Genomic DNA, 21370 nt, shown 5'->3' with positions numbered 1-21370 from the left:
CATAGGACTGTCTTAAATCTATCCGTGTTCTCCCTATCTGTCCGGCTCCGACCTCTTTTCTGCTCTTCTGACCTGTCAAATTCCCTCCCTTCCACCCTGCACATAGCACAAACCCGCCCATCTCTACCCTGCCTACAACCTTGCCATGGCTCCCCCAGTGCCCTTGGAAGAAAGCCCAGGCCCCTGTCCATAATCTTCAAGGCCCTACTGACGCCCCTAGCCCCATACCTCAGAGCAATTCTACACTTACCAAGTCACATGCCATTTGTTGAGGACCTGTCCCCTCTCTTGCTCCCTGGCCCTTGTATGTGCCATTTGCTGTGCCTAAAATGCACTCCTATCCATGTCTAGCTGGCTCCTTCTCCTCCAGGAAGCCCTCCCTGGTTGAGGCAGGCATCACCTCTGGACTCCCCTATACCAGCCCTGCCCAGTTGCTGCCTGAGGACACATCTGCCTCCTCCATTGGACTGTGAGCTCTACGATTGCAGTGTTGGGGCTGTCTTGATTACCACTGTGTCCCCAGCACAGAGGATGCTCTCAGGAATTGACCAAGCCTCTTCCCTGAAGTTCCCTGAACTTCCATGGCTCCCCAGTGCCATGGGGAGAAAGTCCAGCTTACTCATTTTGGCCCCACAAGTGCTGTGTGAATAAGCTCCGCCCTTCTGTACTGCACAGACTTCAACCACTACAATCTGTCCAGCTCCCATGCCTTTGCTCCTGCTCATGACACTTGACCTTCCTTTGAGGAACCCCTACTAAGTGCAGCTCTGAGTCTGGCCACTCTAGAGTCACAGTGATTGGTTTAGAGAAAATCACATGGCCCATTTGGGCCAATGAGAGTCTGCCCTGGGACTTTTGCTGGGAAACTGACAATGAGGATCTTTCTGCTGCAGAAAGCTGGAGGGATAGAAACTTCTAACTGCTGAAGTCATCTGTGCCATCAGGAAAGGAGCACTTACTTGATAAAAACTACTAGAATTCAACTTACACTGAAAAAAACAGATGCAATGGCCTGATGCCTGGATCAAATCTACCTGAAACCAGGTGCCCCTGGACTATTAAGTAACATAAGCCAACAAATACCTTTTTGCTTAAGCAGCGTAGATGGATTATGAGTCCTAATACAGCATTTCTCTTGCTAATTCTCCATCCGTGCCCAACACAGCAGCCACACTGAAATTACCCAGTTCTCTGAAGATATACCACATACTCCCACTTCTGAGCTTTTGCCCAGGGCAAACTCAATGCCCAGCCAACTCCTACCCATCCTTCAACATCCCACTCCAGCATTAATTCCTCCAGAGCATCTTCCCCAATGACTCCACGCTGCCCACTTTCTCTTCTGGGCTCCCCAAGACAATGGTTTGTCCAGTGTCTGTGTCAGAATCCCTGTCTCCCACAGACAGGGCTTCATGTCTCTGTGTCCAGCATTGGGCCTGGCATGGAGTAGGCACGGGTCAATGATTGTTTATTGAATAAATTTACTACTGGAGTAAGAAGTGGCTTAGAGTCCAGTGTAACATGGTGGCTGGGAGTGTGAGTGGATGAATGGGGGGCCCGATACAGGAACTGGGGCCTCGGGGATGAGGCCGAGTTCCATCCTGCCTTCTTCCACGACCATCCTTACCTTCCCACCCCCACCGCTCCCATTCTGCAGATGAGAAAACCGAGGCTCCGAAAGGAAAAACCACTGCCTGGATTCCCACGCCTCTTCTTTAACTCATTTGCAGGTGAGGGCAGAGAAGGAAAATCCTAGGGTCAGCATTGGGGAGGGGGGACTCTCCTAAATTTATTGGGCAACAGGCTGCAGGTGAGGGGGCTGACAGGAGGAGGGTCGGGGTGTAATAACTTAAAAACCGTAGGTGACAGTGGCAGCTCCTCAAGAGACCTTTGCAGAGGGGAGGGTGTGGGGTATTTACAAGGATTTGTACAAAGTGCCCCGCGCCAGCCTGGGGCAGGAACGGGGGGTTTGAGCGTGAGGGGAGGGGAGGGGAAGGAATCTGCCTCTCTGACCCCCACTCCCAGTCCCCCAGATTCTCCAGTCTTTAGGCTCAGCAGCTCTCCCTGCCCCTGGGAAGATTTCCTCAGTTTCCCTCCCTGCCCCTGCCGTGTCCCCAAAGTCTCCTCAGGTGCCCCCTTGGTAGGGCGGGGGAGGACAGGACTGGCTGGAGGCTCCAGGAAGGTGCCAGCTCCCCCCGCTGAGCCCCCTCATCCTTCTTCTGTGCTGAGCGGCCCCAGAGAACACAGAGGGGACAATCTTTGCCCCCAAATATAATTCAGGGAAACTGAGGTGATGATAAAGGGAGAATCCCTCCCTGGCCCCTTCCCCTCCTGTAGAAGTGAAGGGGACAAGGGAGAGGAAGAGGAAGGGCCCTGGGACCGTGGTGGCTCAGAGCTCGAGGTCGTTGGAGATGCGGGTGACGAGGGTGCGGAAGGCCAGGGCGGTGCCCGCCACACGGCGGAAGAGAACTCCCCGCAAGCCTGGCCGGGGCAGCTGGCAGACCTCCACTTCGAAGTGGGACAGGGGCTCGGGCCCGCCCGCACCCCCGTGCAGGCAGGCCAGCAGGAACGGCTGTGGCTGGCGGCAGCGGCAGCGGGCGGCTGCTGTGGCCTGGCGCAGAGCTGCCATCAGGGCCTCGGGAGGGCGCGAGCTGGTCAGCTTCACACTCCAGGGGAATCGGAGCAGCCGGGGGGCGGTTTCCGTTTGATCCCAAGGTAGATGGCAACTGAGGCGAGAAGATACCAGGGGTCAGAGATGGGAGCGAAGAGGAATGTGGTGGAGGGCTGAAGGGACAACTCTTCCCAATTTGGGACAGATTCCTAGCCATCCCTTCAAAAAACATCTTCCCCTGTTACCCCAGCGACAGTTTCAACTGGACACAGAGCTGCCCAGCTAGAGACCACACTTTCCAGCCTCCCTTGCAACCAGGTGTGACCTTGTCTCTAAATTCTGGGACATGAGCAGAAGTGAGGTGTGCCATCCACATCAGTTCCTTCAAAGAACCTGCATGTGCCAGGCTCTCCTGTCCCACATCTCCCAGGAGCTGGACTCCCAGGAGCAGTGGCACAGGCCAGCCTCAGCTGTGAAGATGACAAGGGCTCCAGGGAATCGGGATGCCAGAACCTGGGGACCTGAATGACCGCATAGATCAGAGTGGCCTTACCAGCCTGGCTTGGCCACATGGTTTGAATGTTTGAATGAGAAATTTCTTTTTCTTTTCTTTTCTTTTTTTTTTTTTTTTTGAGACGGAGTTTTGCTCTTGTTACCCAGGCTGGAGTGCAATGGAACGATCTTGGCTCACCACAACCTCCGCCTCCTGGGTTGAAGAGATTCTCCTGCCGTAGCCTCCTGAGTAGTTGGGATTACAGGCACACGCCACCACGCCTGGGCCCAGCTAATTTCTGTATTTTTAGTAGAGACGGGGTTTCACTGTGTCAGCCAGGATGGTCTCGATCTCCTGACCTCGTGATCTGCCCGCCTCAGCCTCCCAAAGTGCTGGGATTACAGGTGTGAGCCACCGCGCCCGGCCTTTTTTTTTTTTTTTTTTGAGACAGAGTTTCGCTCTTGTCGCCCAGGCTGGAGGGCAATGACACAATCTTGGCTCACTGCAACCTCTGCTTCCCGGGTTCAAGCAATTCTCCTGCCTCAGCTTCCCAAGTAGCTGGGAGAACAGGCACCACGGCCAGCTAATTTTTGTATTTTTAGTAGAGACGGAGTCTCACCATGTTGGCCAGGCAGGTCTTAAACTCCCGGTCTCAGGTGATCCACCCGCCTTGGCCTCCCAAAGTGCTGGGATTACAGGCGCGAGCCACAGTGCCCGGCCACTTTTTAGTTTTTTTGAGAGAGGGTCTTGCAATGCAGTGGTGCAATCACAGCTCACTGCAGCCTCGATCTCCTGGGCTCAAGTGATCCTCCTGCCTTGGCCTCCTGAGTTGTTGGAATTACAGGCATAAGCCACTGTGCTCGGCCTCTGAGGGCTTTTTGATTGTCACATGTCTTAGGATGGGAGCACTACTGGCACTGACTAGGTTGGGGGGGGATGGGGTAGGTCAGGGATGATAAACATTCTCTAATGCGCAAGAGGGCCCTGCACAACAAAGAAATGTCCCGCCTGAAGTACGAGCGCTGCTCTAGATGAGCATCCCAGGGCTAGCCTCCCTTGTTCTGGTGGGGCCGCCCCTCAGCTTGGGTGAGCACATGACTCAGGTCTGCCAATGAGAGCATTCTATTTCCCGGCCACTATGCTTGGGTCAAGGGTGACCACATGACCAGGTCTGACCAACCAGAGTACTTCTCCTCTCTGGCTGCAGGCATTGGTTTAGGAATGAGCATGTGACCTAGTCCCAGCCAATGAGAGTCAGCCCTGCGAGTTTGTTGCAGCTCCTGGGAAGGCTCCGGTTTCCACTTGGGTCTCTAACCTGGGAACTCAGACTAAACCAGGGCTTGGCAAACTCCAGTGCTGTCTGCTTTTGTATATAAGGTTTCATTGGAACACTGCCATACCCATTTGTTTTGTGTTGAATATGACTGCTTTTGCACTACAATGGCACAACTGAACAGGCGTGACACAGGGTGCCTGGCCCTCAAAGCCTAAAATCTTCATGATCTGGGTCTGTACAGATGTTTGCCTCCTGCTGGCCCTGAGCTGCCGGCAAACGTTGTACCATGATTGGATGAGAGGCAAAAGGAGGTGGGGCATTGACCAGAAGAGGAGTTGAGTTGTAGATGGGATGAGGTTTTGTTTTGTTTTTTTTAAGACGGAGTTTCACTCTTGCTACCCAGGCTGGAGTGCGATGGCACGATCCCAGCTCACCGCAACATCTGCCTCCCGGGTTCAAGCGATTCTCTTGCCTCAGCCTCCCGAGTAGTTGGGATTACAGGCATGCGCCACTACGCCCGGCTAATTTTTGTATTTTTAGTAAAGACGGGGTTTCTCCATCTTAGGCTGGTCTCGAACTCCCAACCTCAGGTGATCCGCCTGCCTTGGACTCCCAAAGTGCTGGGATTACAGGCGTGAGCCATGGCGCCCAGCTGTAGGCTGAAGTTTAAGATGGTCAAGGGAAGGTGCTTGGGATGGGGTGGGAATGAGAGGAGCTGGCAGAGAAGGCAGGGGCCATAGGGCATTTCAGGAAGTTGGCCTTGCAGGATGAGACTGGGGCCCCATCTAATGCCCTGGGGTAAGTGTCGGGAAGTGCTGAGGCAGGAGAGGGGAAGTGGCAGTCAGGGGTAGGCCCAAGCACTCACCTTGTGACCTCAGGTCCCCCGATTCTCTCAGGTTCGTCTGCGACCCTAGGGAGGGGAGGGGGACAGAGTGTCTAATCTGGACATAGGGAACCCACCTCCCCCAACCCACTGCCTCTGGGACTCCAAGCAGCCCCTGCCTCAACCCCAGTCCCTCCAGGCTGGCGTGGGCCCGGAGTCAGGATTTGATCTCCCTGTCCATCCCCATAACGGGGCTCATTCTGAAATGGTTAGTGCAGGTCACAGGAAAGATACTGAAGAATGTGGAAGATGAAAGGGAGAGGAGTGGGCAGAGACACACCCTTATATAGAGAAGTGGCCAGAGAGAGAGACACACGCACGCCTGCACACACACATACACACTCACTCACTCACATATACATTCATGCTTTGCTCAAACAACACCTCCTTCGTGAGGCCTGCCCTTTTTTTTTTTTTTGAGACAGAGTCTCTGTCATGCAGGAGTGGTGTGATCTCAGCTCGCTGCAGCCTCAACCTCCCGGGCTCAAGCAATCTTCCTGCCTTGGCCCCTGAAGTAGCTGGGACTACAGGCACATGCCACATCTGTTTTTTTTTTTTTTTGTAGAGATGGGGCTTTGCCACATTGCCCAGGCTGGTCTCAAACTCCTGGACTCAAGTGATCTGTCCAAAGTGCTGGGATTACTGGCCTGAGCCACCTCATCCAGAGGCCTGCCCATTTAATGCCGCACCCCATCCCTTCCCCACACCCCTTATTCCCCTCCCTGTTCTTTTTTTTTTTTTTTTTTTAAGAGACAGGGTCTCCCTTTGTTGCCAAGACTGATGATCACAGCTCACAGCAGCCTTGACCTCCTGGGTTCAAGTGATCCTCCTGCCTCAGCCTCCCAAGTCCATGGGAATACAGGTGCAGTCACCATGCCCGGCCAATTTATTTACTTTTTTGTGGAGATAGGATCTTGCTACGTTGTCCAGGCTGGTCTTGGACTCCTGGGCTCAAGTGATCCACCCGCCTCAGCCTCCCAAAGTACTGTGATTACAGGCATGAGCCACCAAATGTGGCTCCTATTCTATTTTTCTTCTTAGTTACTTTGCACTACGATACAAAGTGCTGTGATTACAGGCATGAGCCACCAAATGTGGCTCCTATTCTATTTTTCTTCTTAGTTACTTTGCACTACCTAACAGTCTATATAATATTTTACTTATTTCTTTGTTTTTTGTCTAGATCCCTTAGTAGAATGTTGGGTCTGCCAGGGCAGGAGTTTTGTACATTTTGCTCACCCTCTACTACAGGGCTTAGGACAGTGCCAGGCACACAGTAGGGACTCAATGAATAATAGCAATTAATAACTAATATACATGTAAAGCATTTTCCAAGGCAATGTTCTAAGCTCAGTCCATACATCACTTCATTTAGTCCTCACAATAACCCTAGGAGACAGGTACTGTTATTACTATACCCATTTTACAGAAGAGGAAAGCGAGGCCCAGAGACCTTGAGTGACTTGCTCAAGGTCACTTGGCAGAGCTGCCACTTGAACCCCCGAGTCTGCCTCCAGAGGCTGTGCTTCTGTGAGTAAATGAACAACCAGACCCCACGTACAGACCCTGTACCCCACACACATCCACAGAGCCCCCTCCCCAATGCCCGCACACACAGGTCAGACATGCAGACAGGGAGGCAGAGCCAGCGTGAACACGGCATGGACGGGACTTACTGATCTTGGATCCCTGGGGCAGAGAGGCGCCCGAAACACAGCGGTTAGAGTTCTGCCGTTTAGAGGGATCGAGGGTAACCCTGCAGTGTGAGGAGGGAGGTGAGGGGTGACAGGGGAGGAGGAAAGGAGGAGGAGGAGGAGGAGGAAATGTTGGGGTACAGGAGACAGAGCAGAGTAGAAGACAGGTTAGGTCCCATCAGCCCCCCGCCCCGCCCTACCCCTGCCATCCCCGCGGAGCTCACCTTCGGGTCAGTTTGGAGGTCAGCTTGGTGAAGAGGTTGGTGGTGGGGCGGGGCCGCCCGGCAGGCAGGGGTGCAGCCTCATGGGCCAGTGTGGGAGAGGCAGGGGGCCCATTCTGCACACCCCCACCACCCCCACCCCCTGCCCGCCGGTCCCGGACCTGGCCACCGTGGAAGGTGCTGCGGATGGTGGAACCGCGTGCCAGGCGGCTCCGCTCCCCTGATGGGGGTGCCAGGCTGTGACTGGAGGGGGAGGCAGGGGGCACCCGTGGGGTGCCTGAGCTGTGGGCAGAGACAGACAAGTCAGGGTGGGGGACTGAGGCAGGCCAGGGCCCCAGTCCCTTTGATTCTTCACATTCCTGTCCTGAGACCAGGGACTGCAACCAGCCTGGAACTCAGAGACAGGGCTGCAACGTACAGTTGTGCAGGCTGTGCACTGTACAACCCTACCATTGTTTTATTGACTCTCTCCTCTTCTATTACCCCTCCTTCAAACTGTCCCTTCTTCAAACTCTACCCCTTCCAAGTCATCTCCTATCACAACTCTCCTCTCTCCAAACGCAGCAACTGAATAGACGCACAGACATTTTTGGGTGACTTCCTTGCTATTTGCCGAAACCTCAGGAACCACATCAACTTGGCAAACACTTTGCTATCTGAACTCTCATCATCTAAAATCAGGAAAGGGATAGATGTAAAGGTCAAGGATACCTGTATTCACTATGATAATTTGGGCATTGGGGGTTCCACTGTCCCAGGACCCTCCTCCAGCCCCTCGGACCCTCCTAGTCGACAACAGGGGCCAGACCTCCACCTCCTGAGTTCAATTCTCCTGCCTCACCCTCCTGAGTAGCTGGGATTACAAGCGTGTGCCACCATGCCTGGCTAATTTTTTTTTTTTTTTTTTTTTTTTTTTTTTTTTTTTTTTGAGACAGAGTCTCACTCTGTCACCCAGGCTGAAGGGCCATGGGGCGATCTTGGCTACCGCAACCTCTGCCTCCTGGGTTCAAGTGATTCTCCTGCCTCCGGCTCCTGAGTAGCTGGGACTATAGGCAAGCAGCACCACGCCTGGGTAATTTATGTATTTTCAGTAGAGATGGGGTTTCACCACTTTGGCCAGGCTGGTCTCAAACTCCTGACCTCAGGTGATCCACTGGCCTTGGCCTCCCAAAGTGCTGGGATTCCAGGTGTGAGCCACCACACCCAGCCCAGATCTCCAATTTCTATCCTCCCAGGGACTCCAGGCCCAGCCTGGATCTCAGAGAAGAATCCTGATTGTGGCAGAGGCTATTCCTTCTCCCTTAGAATCCATCCTCCCTGTTTCGCTCTTGGTAACCAAACCCCTAAGAGTATGAGCACTGTGCATGGCCACCCAGCCAGAGACTACATTTCCCAGACTCTCTTGCAGCTAGGGAATGGTCATGTGACCATGCTCCGGCCAATGGGATATAAGCAGAAATGCTCTGTACCATCTCTGGGTGACGCCTTTACAAAGAGTTGTTGCTTGTCCCCTACTCTTTCCCCACTTCTTGCTGATTGGGAAATGATGGCAGCTGGTGCAGCGGCCTCTGTCCCAGAGCTGGAAACTCATGTTGGGGCTGGAAGAACTTACCTGGGTCCTTGGAGGACCCTCCGGACTAAACCTCCTTTTTATTTAAATTACTCTACCCTGGGATCTCTTTGTTTTTGTTACAGCAGCTGAATCTATACTTTTTTTTGTTTGTTTTTAAATTTTTTTTTAATTTTTGATTTTTTTTTTGTCTGAGTCTGTAATTTAACTGTTCCACTGTCTCTTGAGCAGAACTGGAAGGCCGTGTATTACAGTGATTACAAATAGATTCTGGAGTCAGTCTGGAATCTGCTTCTTGACTTACCAGTTGTGTGGCCTTAGACAAGTTACTTAACCTCTCTGTGCCTTATGTCCTCAGCTGTAAAATGGAGATATTAGGATCTACCTCACAGAGTTGTTTGGGACACTGAGCCAGGCAATAGACATAGAAGCCTGGCATGTAGCTGCTGCTTCATGAATGTTCACTATTATTATTTGATAACCACCAAAAAAAAGCACTCTCAGTCACTGAATGAAGGCCTCCTAAGCAACAGACCCAGTGCCAGGTACAGGACACACCTGATCTCTACTGGATCTCTATAATGGGGCCTGGAAGTAGACAGCATCAGCCCTATTTTTTTTTTTTTTTTTTTTTGAGACGGATTCTCGCTCTGTCGCCCAGACTGGAGTGCAGTGGCACAGTCTAGGCTCACTGCAACCTCTGCCTCCCAGGTTCATGCCATTCTCCTGCCTCAGCCTCCTGAGTAGCTGGGACTACTGGCACCCACCACCACGCCTGGCTAATTTTTTGCATTTTTAGTAGAGACGGGGTTTCACCACGTTAGCCAGGATGGTTTTGATCTCCTGACCTCATAATACGCCCATCTCGGCCTCCCAAAATGCTGGGATTACAGGCGTGAGCCACCACACCCGGGCTTTTTTTGAGACAGAGTCTCGCTGTGCGGCCCAGGCTGGAGTGCAGTGGCGCAATCCCAGCTCACTGCAACCTCTGCCTCCCAGGTTCAAGCGATTCTCCTGCCTCATTCAGCCTTCTGAGTAGCTGGGATTACATGCACGTGACACCATTCCTGGCTAATTTTCGTATTTTTAGTAGAGACAGGGTTTCACCATGTTGGCCAGGCTGGTCTCGAACTCCTGACCTCAGGTGATCTGCCCACTTCGGCCTCAAAAAGTGCTGGGATTACAGGTGTGAGCCACCAAGCCCAGCCAGCATCAAGCCCATTTTACCAAGGAAGAAACAGAGGCTCAGAGATTTACCCAGTCATTCTGCTAGCAGTGTGAGCAAAGAGGTAAGATTCGAACTCAGAACTGAGTATTCACAGAATTGTGACTTTTTTTTTTTATTGAGATGGAGTCTCACTCGGTTGCCCAGGCTGGAGTGCAGTGGCGTGATCTCAGCTCACTGCAAGCTCCACCTCCCAGGCTCACGCCATTCTCCTGCCTCTGCCTCCCGAGTAGCTGGGACTACAGGTGCCCGCCACTGCGCCCAGCTAATTTTTTTTTGGGTATTTTTAGTAGAGACGGGGTTTCACCATGTTAGCCAGGATGGTCTCGATCTCCTGACTTCGTGATCCACCCGCCTCAGCCTCCCAAAGTGCTGGGATTACAGGCGTGAGCCACCGTGCCCGGCCAGAATTATGACTGTTAACTACCCCATTCCCCTGCCCACACCCAGTGGGAACACCTGCACCCACTAATCAGGTGCATCCCAGAGTGTGTCCTGGTGTTGGCCATCAACCTGCCCTACAGTCCTGGTGGGCGCAGTGTCCTCATCCTGGAGCCGGCCCCATTCTAGCTGGCCTTGACCTGTGATGTGAACCAATCCCTTCCCTCTCTCTGCTCCAGCCAGTCTGAACTGGTTTCTCTCCCTTGCCAGCTGGAAGAGACCTCACAGACTCAGGCCAACAAGCTGGAAAACCAGCCAACCAGATGATGCTGAAGCTGTGACATTCTGGGGCTTCTCTCGAGTTCTAAAAATGGATCATTCAAAAAATCAATTCAGGTTCTCAAGGCTTGTAGGCGGAGAACAGGGCCAACTGCTTTCCTGGTGCTGAAGACTAATTAATTAAGTGGGGAGGATTTTCAGGGGGGTACATGGGTCGATTCTGCCAAGGGCAGGGCAGATACACTCACTCTCTGGTCCCCATGGCACCAGCTTCCAATGCCTATCATCTCAGATCAAGGGAGGTCCTGTTCACCCACCCCCTACTTCCCACCCCTCACCCTGTTGCTGCCCCCTCCATACCTGTTTTCTTTCCCATTTGGCAACAGTGATGGGCGCTCAGTCCCCGGGCGTTCTGTGCAAACGTAGGTGTTTCTGCGGGTCATCATGCTGGGAGGGAGGTTGTTCTGCAGGAGACACGGCCAGGAAGGGAGTGAGGGGGTGAAGATATGCCCCTGAGCTTCTCCCTCTTCCCTTCTCTGCCCTCCCCATCGATGAATAAGTCAGGGGCTCGTGTGGGAACCCAGGGTGAGTAGGAGATGGTGAAAGGTCCCAAAGATGTGAAAGGTTCATGAGTAATCCCAGCCACCGAGGCTGAGTCAAGGGAGACCCCTGGAGACTGGAGAAGAGGGGGACACTGAGGGAAAACAAGGCAGGAAAGGTTTCCAGGGGGCATCCTTGTCCACTGCTCTTCTCTCAGCAATGCCCACCTTCTCGAGGTCCAGCCCAGCCACACCAAACGTTTGCTAATGTACTTATTCATGCCACATTCTGTCACTGTGCCTAGCCTGTGCACTGGCTGTCTCACCTGTTAGAACATTACTCCTACCTTTTCCCCTGACTCACTCCTACTTATCTTTCAGGTGTCAGTTCATAATCTACCACCACCCCCGGCCCCAGGCTGAGTCACGTGCCTCCTCCGTTGGGCTCCCACAGGCCCCTGGGCTCCCCACTGCAGCTTCAATCACTGTGCTGTCAATGTCTGTTCTCATATATGTCCCCATCCCATACTGGGCTGTGAGCTCTGGGAACACGGGGAATATCAGGATTATGCTGCCTCATAAACATGTTAGGAAGAGAGCCCTCTTTTTCTATTCTCTGGAAGTTTGTCTAAGGTTAGTGTTATTTCTTCTTTAAGTGTTTGGAAGAATTCCACTGGTGGGAGTCATCCGAGCCAGAAATTTTCTTTATAGGGAAGGTTTTCAGTTACGAATTCAATTTCTTTAACAAGAATGTAAGACTGTTCAGGTTTTCTATTTCTTCTTGTGTCAGTTTTGATAGTGTGTTTTTAAAGTAATGTGTCCATTTCATCTAAGCTGTTAAATTGGCATAAAGTAGTTCCTAATATCATCTTACTATCTTTTAATGTTAGAACAAAGTTCCCCTTTTCATTTAGGATACTGGTGATTCATGTTTGCTGTCTTTTTTCCTTAATTGATTTTTACCAGGGGTCCATTGGATTTTATTTATTTTTTTGGACAGAGTTTCACTCTTTTTGCCCAGGCTGGAGTGCAATGGCATGCTCTCGGCTCACTGCAACCTCCACCTCCCAGGTTCAAGTGAACCTGCCTTAGTCTCCCAAGTAGCTGGGATTACAGGCGTGGACCACCACGCCCAGCTAATTTTTTGTATTTTTGGTAGAGACGGGGTTTCACCATGCTGGCCAGGCTGGTCTCAAACTCCTGACCTCAAGTGATCCACCTGCCTCAGCCTCCCAAAGTGCTGGGATTACAGGCATGAGCCACCACGCCCAGACTGATTTTATTAATATTTTCAAAAAACCAACTTTAGGTTTTGTTGCTTTATTGTACCTCTTCCTTCTCCTTCACTGATTTATTCTCTTTAATGCCTCCTTCCTTCTACTTTTTTTGAGATGGGGTCTTGTTCTGATGCCTAGGCTGGAGTGCAGTGGTGTGATCATGGCTCACTGCAGCCTTGACCTCCTGGCCTCAAGTGGATCCTTTCACCTCAGCCTCCCAAGTAGCTAGAACCTCAGGCATGTGCCACAACACTTAGCTAATTTTTATTTTTGGCAGAGACAGGGTCTATGTTGTCTGGGCTGGTCTTGAACTCCTGGGCTCAAGCAATCCTCCTGCCTCAGCCTCCCGAAGTGCTGGGATTACAGGCATGAGCCACCACTTCCAATCCCTTCTACTTTCTTTGAGGTTTATTTGCTTTTCCTTTTTTACCTTCTTAAGGTGTGGGTTTCGTTTAGCAATAACAATAGCTCTCATTCACTGAGTGCTTACTGTGCCAGTATGTGAAGTACTTCACGTATGAGATCTTACAAGATCCTCACAATGACCCAGGTTCTTTAATGAGCCCATTTCACATAGTGAGATATTGAAGATCAGAGAGGTGAAGTTACTTGCCCAAGGTCACATGGCTCATTAATGTAATTCAAACTCTATGTGGCTTCAGAGTCCCGGCCACTTTCTCAAACTGCTCCACCCTTTTTCTCTTTTTTAAGAGATAGGATCTCACCATGTTGCCCAGGCTGGTCTCGAACTCCTGGCCTCAAGCAATCCTCCCACCTCAGCCTCCCAAGTAGCTGGGACTACATGTGTGTGCCACCATGTCCAGCTGCCTCCACTCTCCTGTTCCTATGTTGAGAATATTTTCGTACTATGCTGTTCTTGGGAACTCAGATGCAGAAAAGCCAAGTCCTACATTTCCCAGAATCCTTTGCAGCTCCGGTTCTGCATATAAGTTGCGTTCTGCCAATCTTTGCATTCATGAAGATTTGGAAGGTGGAAATGGGGCAGCAGCTGCTCTCCTGCCTGCTTTGACTTCAGCTCACACAGGCAAGGCTATGAGATGAAGGTCTTTGCTTCAGCAGGGCCCCAGTACCTGTTGTCCAGCCCTCTGGGCATCAAGAAGCTCTTTTGATGGAGGATGAGGTTTTTGAGTCTTGGGTTACAGCCATGACAATGTGGTTATTTATTTATTTATTTATTTAGAGACAGAGTCCCACCCTGTCACCCAGGCTGGAGTGCAGTAGGGCAATCTCAGCTCACTGCAACCTCCGCCTCCTAGGTTCATGCAGTTCTCCTGCCTCAGCCTCCCAAGTAGCTGAGATTACAGGCAGGCACCACCACGCCAGGCTAATTTTTGTATTTTTTTTTTTTTTTTTTTTTTTTTGAGACAGAGTCTGGCTCTGTCGCCCAGGCTGGAGTGCAGTGGCTCAATCTCGGCTCGCTGCAAGCTCCGCCTCCCGGGTTCACGCCATTCTCCTGCCTCAGCCTCCTGAGTAGCTGGGACTACAGGTGCCTGCCACTATGGCCGGCTAATTTTTTGTATTTTTAGTAGAGATGGGGTTTCACTGTGTTAGCCAGGATGGTCTCGATCTCCTGACCTCGTGATCCCCCCGCCTCGGCCTCCCAAAGTGCTGGGATTACAGGCGTAAGCCACCACGCCCGGCCCTAATTTTTGTATTTTTAGTATAGATGGGATTTTGCCATATGTTGGCCAGGTTGGTCTTGAACTCCTGACCTCAAGTGATTCACCGCCTCGGCCTCCCAAAGTGTTGGGCTTACAGGCATGAGCCACCATGCCCAGCCTAACAATGCACTCTTGAATTCACCAGTGCTGGGGCAGCCTCAGAAGGAGCAGCTCCCTTGGTGGGTCAGTTCTGTGGTGTGGTTGTGACTGTTGTTCCTACAAATCCCGCCCATTTGTCCGCTCCTCTAGTCCTTCCTACAATTTTGTTTTCTTTTTTCTTTAATCACACTCCCACCTCATCCTCTCCTTCTCTGGCCCTGCCACTCCCACCCATTCTCTGGGTTGTGGATCATTCTCTGACACATGGGCCTCAGAGGCTGCCATGTGGAGCTCCAGGTCTCAGGGTTGGGGAAGAGCCAAGGGGCGTGAATTTGTACTTATCCGGAATACTCAGGACACACAAGCATCCCTACCTCCCTCCTGTGCCACCTGCATGAAGTTGAGCTGATGCCTTCAAGATCTGTTTCCCCAAGGCCCTTCTGGTGTAAGGTGGCCAGTGAGCTGTCCTCAGGTGCACTGTCTCCTGTCCCATCCCCACGGGATTCCCTCACAACATTCCACTCCCCTCCCTGTACTGACCCCGGGCTCTGCACAGCCCTGGAGTCCAGGGCCCTGAACCTGGACTAGCAGTCCTCACAGGTGGTGGCAGGGTCACAGCTGGCCAAACCAAACACAGCTGGTCACTGCCAGTTGCTGCTGGCTACTGCTGGTCATGGCCAGACACTGCTGGTCAAAGCCTGTCACAGCCAGTTAAGGCTGATCATGGCCAGACACCAACAGTCAGGGACGGTTAAAGCTGGTCATAAGTGGTAATGGCCAGATACCACTGGTCAGAGCCAGATACCGTTGGCCAAGGGTAGTCACGGCCAATCAAGGCTGGTCAAAGCCGGTCACAGCCAGTTGCTGCTGGTTAATACTGGTCATGGCTGGACACTGCCAGTAAAGGCTGGTTAATGCTGGCCACAGCTGGCTGCCACTGATAACAGGTGGACACTTGTGGTCAAAGCTTCAGTGGGGCCCTGGCAGGCACTGCCAGTGAAGGTCAGTCACAATTGGTCAAAGCCGGTCAAGGCTGGTGAACGCTGGTAACAGCCAGACACCACCAGCCACCACGGCTGGGTGCCTCCTGATGGTCAGGACCTCCGCAGAAACGCCCCTACCCCGCAAACAGCTGTGCAGCGAGACCTTGGTTTGCCTTGGGTTTTAGAACCAAAATAAACTGGAAGTACCCAGGGGCACCAAGAGCACTAAGAAGAAGTTAAAAAGATGAATGTTCTCAAGAACGTATGAGAAAAACTAGTATTTAAAAACTTTTTTTTTTGTTTGAGACAAGGTCTCCCTCTGGAGACTCCCAGGCTGGAGTGCAGTGGCACGATCTTGGCTCACTGCAACCTCTGCCTCCTGGACTCAAGTGATCCTCCTCCCTCAGCCTCCCAAGTAGCTGGGACTACCAGCACGTGCCACCGCCACACCAGACTAATTTTTCTATTTTTTGTAGGGAAGGGGTGTCACCATTTTGCACAGGTTGGTCTCAAACTCCTGAGTTCAAGCAATCCACCCACCTCAGCCTCTCAAAGTGCTGGGATTACAGGCGTGAGCCACCGTGTCCGACTAAAAACTTAATTTTTATGACTTATTTGTTTTGTTTTGTTTTGTTTTGAGATGGAGTCTTGCTCTGTCACCCAGGCTGAAGTGCAGTGGCGTGATCTCGGCTCACTGCAACTTCTGCCTCCTGGGTTCAAGCAATTCTCCTGCCTCAGCCTCCTGAGTAGCTGGGATTACAGGCGTGCACCACCACGCCTAGCTAAGTTTTATATTTTTAGTAGAAATGGGGTTTCACCATGGTGGCCAGGCTGGTCTCGAACTCCTGACCTCGTGATCCACCTGCCTTGGGCCTCCCAAATTGCTGAGACTACAGGCATGAGCCACCGCGCCCAGCCAACTTATTTGTTAAAGAGCAAAATCTTATGGTAAAAGATAACTAATAAGTATTTTGTGTCTGTGTGGGTGGTGACCCATGCTTTTTTTTTTCTTGAAACGGAGTCTCGCTCTGTCGCCAGGCTGGAGGGCAGTGACGCGATCTCGGCTCACTGCAACCTCTGCCTCCGGGTTGAAGGCATTCTCCTGCCTCAACCTCTCAAGTAGCTGGGACTACAGGCATGCGCCACCACAGCCAGCTAATTTTTGTATTTTTAGTATAGATGGGGTTTTACCATGTTGGCCAGGTGGTCTCGATCTCTTGACCTTGTGATCCACCCTCCTCGTCCTCCCAAAGTGCTGGGATTGTAGGTGTGAGCCACCGTGCCTGGCAGGTGACCTATACTTTTAAAAGTTTAGGCCCACAATTGGCTCAGACTCACACCTGTGTGCACCCTGGTCAAGGCTGGGACTTGACTGGTAGTAACCTGCCATGACCAGCCTCGAAAGGCCAGGCACAGCTACGTGGGGCGGCTCCTGAACATGTGCAGAGCAGAGGAGCAGGGAGTGGGACCAAATGTAGATGCCGGAAGAGCTGAGGAGCTGGGGAAGATGCTGCTGCTTCCCACGACTTTTTTTTTTTTTTTTTTTTTTTTTTTTGAGATGGAGTCTTGCTCTGTCGCCCAGACTGGAATGCAGTGGTGTAATCTTGGCTCACTGCAACTTCTGCCTCCTGGGTTCAAGCGATTCTCCTGCCTCAGCCTCCAGAGTAGCTGGGACTACAGGTGCATGCCACCATGCTCAGCTAATTTTTTGTATTTTTAGTAGAGACGAGGTTTCACTGTGTTAGCCATGACGGTCTCGATCTCCTGACCTCATGATCTGCCCGCCTTGGCCTCCCAAAGTGCTGGGATTACAGGCGTGAGCCATTGCGCCTGGCTTTTTTTTTTTTTTTTTTTTTGAAATGGAGTCTCACTCTGTCACCCATCCTGGAGTGCAGTAGCGCAATCTCAGCTCACTGTAGCCTCTGCCTCCTGGGTTCAAGTGATTCTCCTGCCACAGCCTCCCAAGTAGTTGGGATTACAGGTGCCCACCACCACACCCAGCTGATCTTTATATTTTTAGTAGAGACAGGATTTCACCATATTGGCCAGGCGGGTCTCAAATTCCTGACCTCAAGTGATCCGCCCACCTCTGCCTCCCAAAGTGCTGGGATTACAAGCGTAAGCCACTGCGCCTGGCCTGATTTTTTAAATTACTATTAATATTTTATTTATTGATTTATTGAGACAGGGTTTTGCTCTGTCACCCAGGATGGAGTGCAGTGGCGGGAACACAACTCCCTATAGCCTCAACCTCCCAGGCTCAATTGATTCTCCCACCTCGGTCTTTCGAGTAGCTGGGACCACAGGTACATAACATGATGCCTGGCTAGTTTTTTTGATTTTTAGTTGAGATGGCATCTTGCTATGCTTCTTAAACTCCTGACCTCAAGTGATCCTCCCGCCTCGGCCTCCCAAAATGCCAGGATTACAAGCATGAGCCACCGTGCCTGGCCCTTCCCACATTTTTAAAAGCACTTAATTTCCTGTATTCAATCCTTTCTGCCAAGAGTACGTTCTGCACTTCTTTGACACAGAACACTAATTTATACACTAACATAAAGTGTTAGTGTATAAACTGAGCTCAGGCAAACAGAGGCACTCGATAAATATTTGTTGAATGAATGAATGGGTATAAGAAGGAGTTGGTAAGAAGGAGTTCTGTCTGGGGAATGAGATGAAGGCAGGGCCTGAGGAATGTGGCCCGGGTGGCGCCCCCAGCCCTGCCCCCCAGCCCTGGTCACTCACGGGGGTGCTCATGCTGTCCTTCCGCCGCTCTGGGATCTCTGCCTTGTTGGGGTTGTGGGCGCTGCTGACCATGGGGCTGGAGGGGGGCAGCCCTCGACTCCCGCTCCCCGCGGCGCTGCAGCTCGCCTTCCGGCCTGGCAGCCGCTCCTCCTTCAGCTCCGCCTCCCCCGTGCTCGTCGGGCTGCGTTTGGGGTGCAGGGGTGCAGGGGATGGGCCACCTGGGGGAGGGGGCACCGTTTAGAGCTGGCATCACCACGGAAACCCAGAACTGACTCTGGGGGATCGTTGGAACCTGAGAATTCCTCACGTGGGCTGCAATCTCTGTGTGGGCCCTTCTGACAATATCTGTCAAAATTACCTCAAGATTACCAACGCACATATACTGACCTAGAAACTCCAAATCAATGACATCATGCACATACAGGCCATTCATTGCATCTTCTTTTTTTTTTTTTGAGACAAAGTCTGGCTCTGTTGCCTAGGCTGGAGTGCAGTGGCGCGATCTCCGCTCACCGCAACCTCCACCTCCCAGGTTCAAGCAATTCTGCCTCAGCCTCCCAAGTAGCTGGAATTACAGGCGTGTGCCACCCCACCTGGCCTGCACCATTAGACTGGGAACAGCCTAAATGCCCCTTAGTAGGGGAATGACTAGATAAGTCAAGGTATTTCCACAGTGGAAAATTATGCAGCTAGGAAAAAGCATAAGGAAGCACTTTATGCACCAATACAGAATGATCTTCATGATAGACTGGAAAGTAGAAAAGGCAAGACAAGAGTTGGGTCAACAATGTTATCATTTGTCTACAAAAGCAAAAAAGTGTGTATCTATATCTACTTGCTTATATATGAATATCTCCAAAGGACTGTAACTTGTTTCAAAAGGGGAGAATTTACTTATTGTTTTTATGTATCTTTAGTGTCCTTCTTTCTCTCTCTTTTTTTTTTTTATTGAGACAGGATCTCACTCTGTTGTCCAAGCTGAAGTACACTGGTGTGACCTTAGCTCGCTGCAACCTCGGCCTCCTAGGCTCAAGCCATCCTCCCACTTCAGCCTCCCAAGTAGCTGGGACTACAGGCACACACTACCATGCCCAGCTAATTTTTGTATTTTTTTTTTGTAGAGACAGGATTTTGCCATGTTGTCCAGGCTGGTCTCGAACTCCTGGACTCCAGCGATCCTCCCACCTTGGCCTCCCACAGTGCTGGGATTACAGGCATGAGCCACCGTGCCCGGCCCCATATTTATCTCTTTACATGTTTGTTTATGAATAAAATCTCTCCAAAGGAATTCATATGAAACCCATAACAGGGCCAGGCGCAGTGGCTCACGCCTGTAATCCCAGCACTTTGGGAGGCCAAGGCGGGTGGATCATGAGGTCAGGAGATCGAGACAAGCCTGGCTAACATGGTGAAACCCCGTCTCTACTAAAAATACAAAAATTAGCTGGGTGTGGTGGCGTGCGCCTGTAATCCCAGCTACTCGGGAGGCTGAGGCAGGAGAATCACTTGAACCTGGGAGGCGGAGGTTGCAGTGAGCAGAGATCACACCATCGCACTCCAGCCTGGCAACAGTGCCAGACTCTGTCAAAAAACAAAACAAAAACAACAACAACAACAGAAAAAAAAACCATAACAGTCGCTGTATTTGAGAAACTGGGAGCTGGAGATATGGGTTGGATGAAGACTTTTTCACTGTCTATCCTTTCCAAACCAACACATTTTCAAGGATGTGATTGTATGAACAATTTCAAAAGCAACACAAAATAATTCTGGTTCCTTGGAACATCTTAGGAATCTACTGTTTTAGAACCCAGGGGTGAAAAGTGATCTCAAACTTGAGAGAATCAGAAGGTCTGCTTGTTACATGCTCAGGAGCAATACATGCTCAAAAGTCCCAGAACCACAAGCTGAGAGCTCTACAATGACAATGACAGATACCTGCAGCAATCCCTCTCCCTGAGAATCCCTGGAACTCAGGTCTCAGTGTGGGGAGTTCTGAAGGTTACCATGTTCTAACCATACGATACCAAAGTCACAAGCTCCTTAGGAACTTTCTGGACACACCCTGTCATTTTACAGGTGGGGAAGACAAGACACAGGGGCAGGGAATGGTTTGACCTCCAGCAATGGTGGGGGTAGGGCAGAAGCACCACTTCCCATGTGGGGCTCATGCTGGGTCTCAGCTTCCCTGACACCTCTCTCCTCCCTCGCTTCAGTGTGGAGGGGAGGCCAGAGCGCAGGCTCTCAGCAGCCACTTTGTGCAGTGTGTCTTCCTGTGCCCCCATTACAGCAGACTAATCCCAACTGGACTTGATATCAGAGCTCCATCCTGATCCTGAAGAGTGGACCAAGGAGATTCTGGCTAACACTTGGGCTGGATTCCTTTTTTTTTTTTTTTTTGAGACACGGCAGTCTGGCTCTATCGCCCAGGCTGGAGTGCAGTGGCACGATCTGGACTCATTGCAACCTTGGCCTCCCAGGCTCAAACCATCCTCCCACCTCAGCCTCTCAAGTAGCTGGGATTACAGGTGCACACCACCATGCCCAGCTAATTGTTTTGTTTTGTTTTTGAGACAGAGTCTCACTGTTGTCGCCCGGGCTGAAGTGCAATGGCACAATCTCAGCTCACTGCAACCTCTGTGTCCCGGGTTCCAGCAATTCTCCTGCCTCAGCCTCCCAAGTAGCTGAGATTACAGGTGCCCACCACCACACCCGGCTAATTTTGATGTTTTTAGTAGAGACAGGGTTTCACCATGTTGGCCAGGCTGGTCTCAAACTGCTGACCTCAGGTGATCCACCCAGCTCGGCCTCCCAAAGTGCTGGGATTACAAGGCAAGAGCCACTGCGCCCGGCCTAATTTTTGTATTTTTCTGTAGAGATGAGGTTTCATCATGTTGCCCAGGCTGGTGTCGAACTTGAGAGCTCAAGTGATCCACCCAATTCAGCCTCCCAAAGTGCTGGGATTACAGGCGTGAGCCACTGCACTCAGCCCTGGGCTGGATTCTAAAACTGAGATGTAAGAAATCTAGGAGCAGGCCAGGCGCAGTGGCTCACGTCTGTAATCCCAGCACTTTGGGAGGCCGAAGCAGGTGGATCATGAGGTCAGAAGATCAAGACCATCCTGGCTAACACAGTGAAACCCCATCTCTACTAAAAATACAAAAAATTATCTGGACACTGGTGGCGGACACCTGTAGTCCCAGCTACTTGGGAGGCTGAGGCAGGAGAATGGCATGAACCCGGGAGGTGGAGCTTGCAGTGAGCCAAGATTGCGCCACTGCACTCCAGCCTGGGCGACAGAGCAAGACTTTGTCTCCAAAAAAAAAAAAAAAAAAAAAAAGAAAAGAAATCTAGGAGCGGCTGGGCACAGTGGCTCACGCCTGCAATCCCCAGCACTTTGGGAGGCCGAGGC

The 21370-nt window shown here is 51.5% G+C and overlaps 1 protein-coding gene across 3 annotated transcripts in view; it reads right to left on the bottom strand.

The window, feature by feature from the left end:
• Positions 1-1451: 1451 nt before the first annotated feature.
• The window catches only part of MARK4 (microtubule affinity regulating kinase 4), a 52985-nt gene continuing 33066 nt past the window's right edge, over positions 1452-21370 (bottom strand). For 2 of the 3 annotated variants that reach the window (XM_054463667.2, XM_063658138.1), the window contains 5 exons: positions 17959-18176; positions 10994-11097; positions 7182-7460; positions 5246-5290; positions 1452-2726 (listed from right to left, as the gene is read on the bottom strand). In XM_054463667.2, the coding sequence (XP_054319642.2) occupies positions 2390-2726; positions 5246-5290; positions 7182-7460; positions 10994-11097; positions 17959-18176 (983 nt within the window). In that variant the 3' untranslated portion in view covers positions 1452-2389. Of the gene's footprint in view, positions 2727-5245; positions 5291-6939; positions 7020-7181; positions 7461-10993; positions 11098-17958; positions 18177-21370 lie in introns of all 3 variants that reach the window. The other variant, XM_063658137.1, reaches the window with a different exon arrangement.

The sequence above is a fragment of the Pongo pygmaeus genome, chromosome 20 (assembly GCF_028885625.2).
Source record: "Pongo pygmaeus isolate AG05252 chromosome 20, NHGRI_mPonPyg2-v2.0_pri, whole genome shotgun sequence".
In the NCBI taxonomy this organism is placed as follows: Eukaryota; Metazoa; Chordata; class Mammalia; order Primates; family Hominidae; genus Pongo; species Pongo pygmaeus.
The sequence above is the reverse complement of the archived record's forward strand: the minus strand, read 5'-3'. Positions and strand labels throughout refer to the sequence as shown.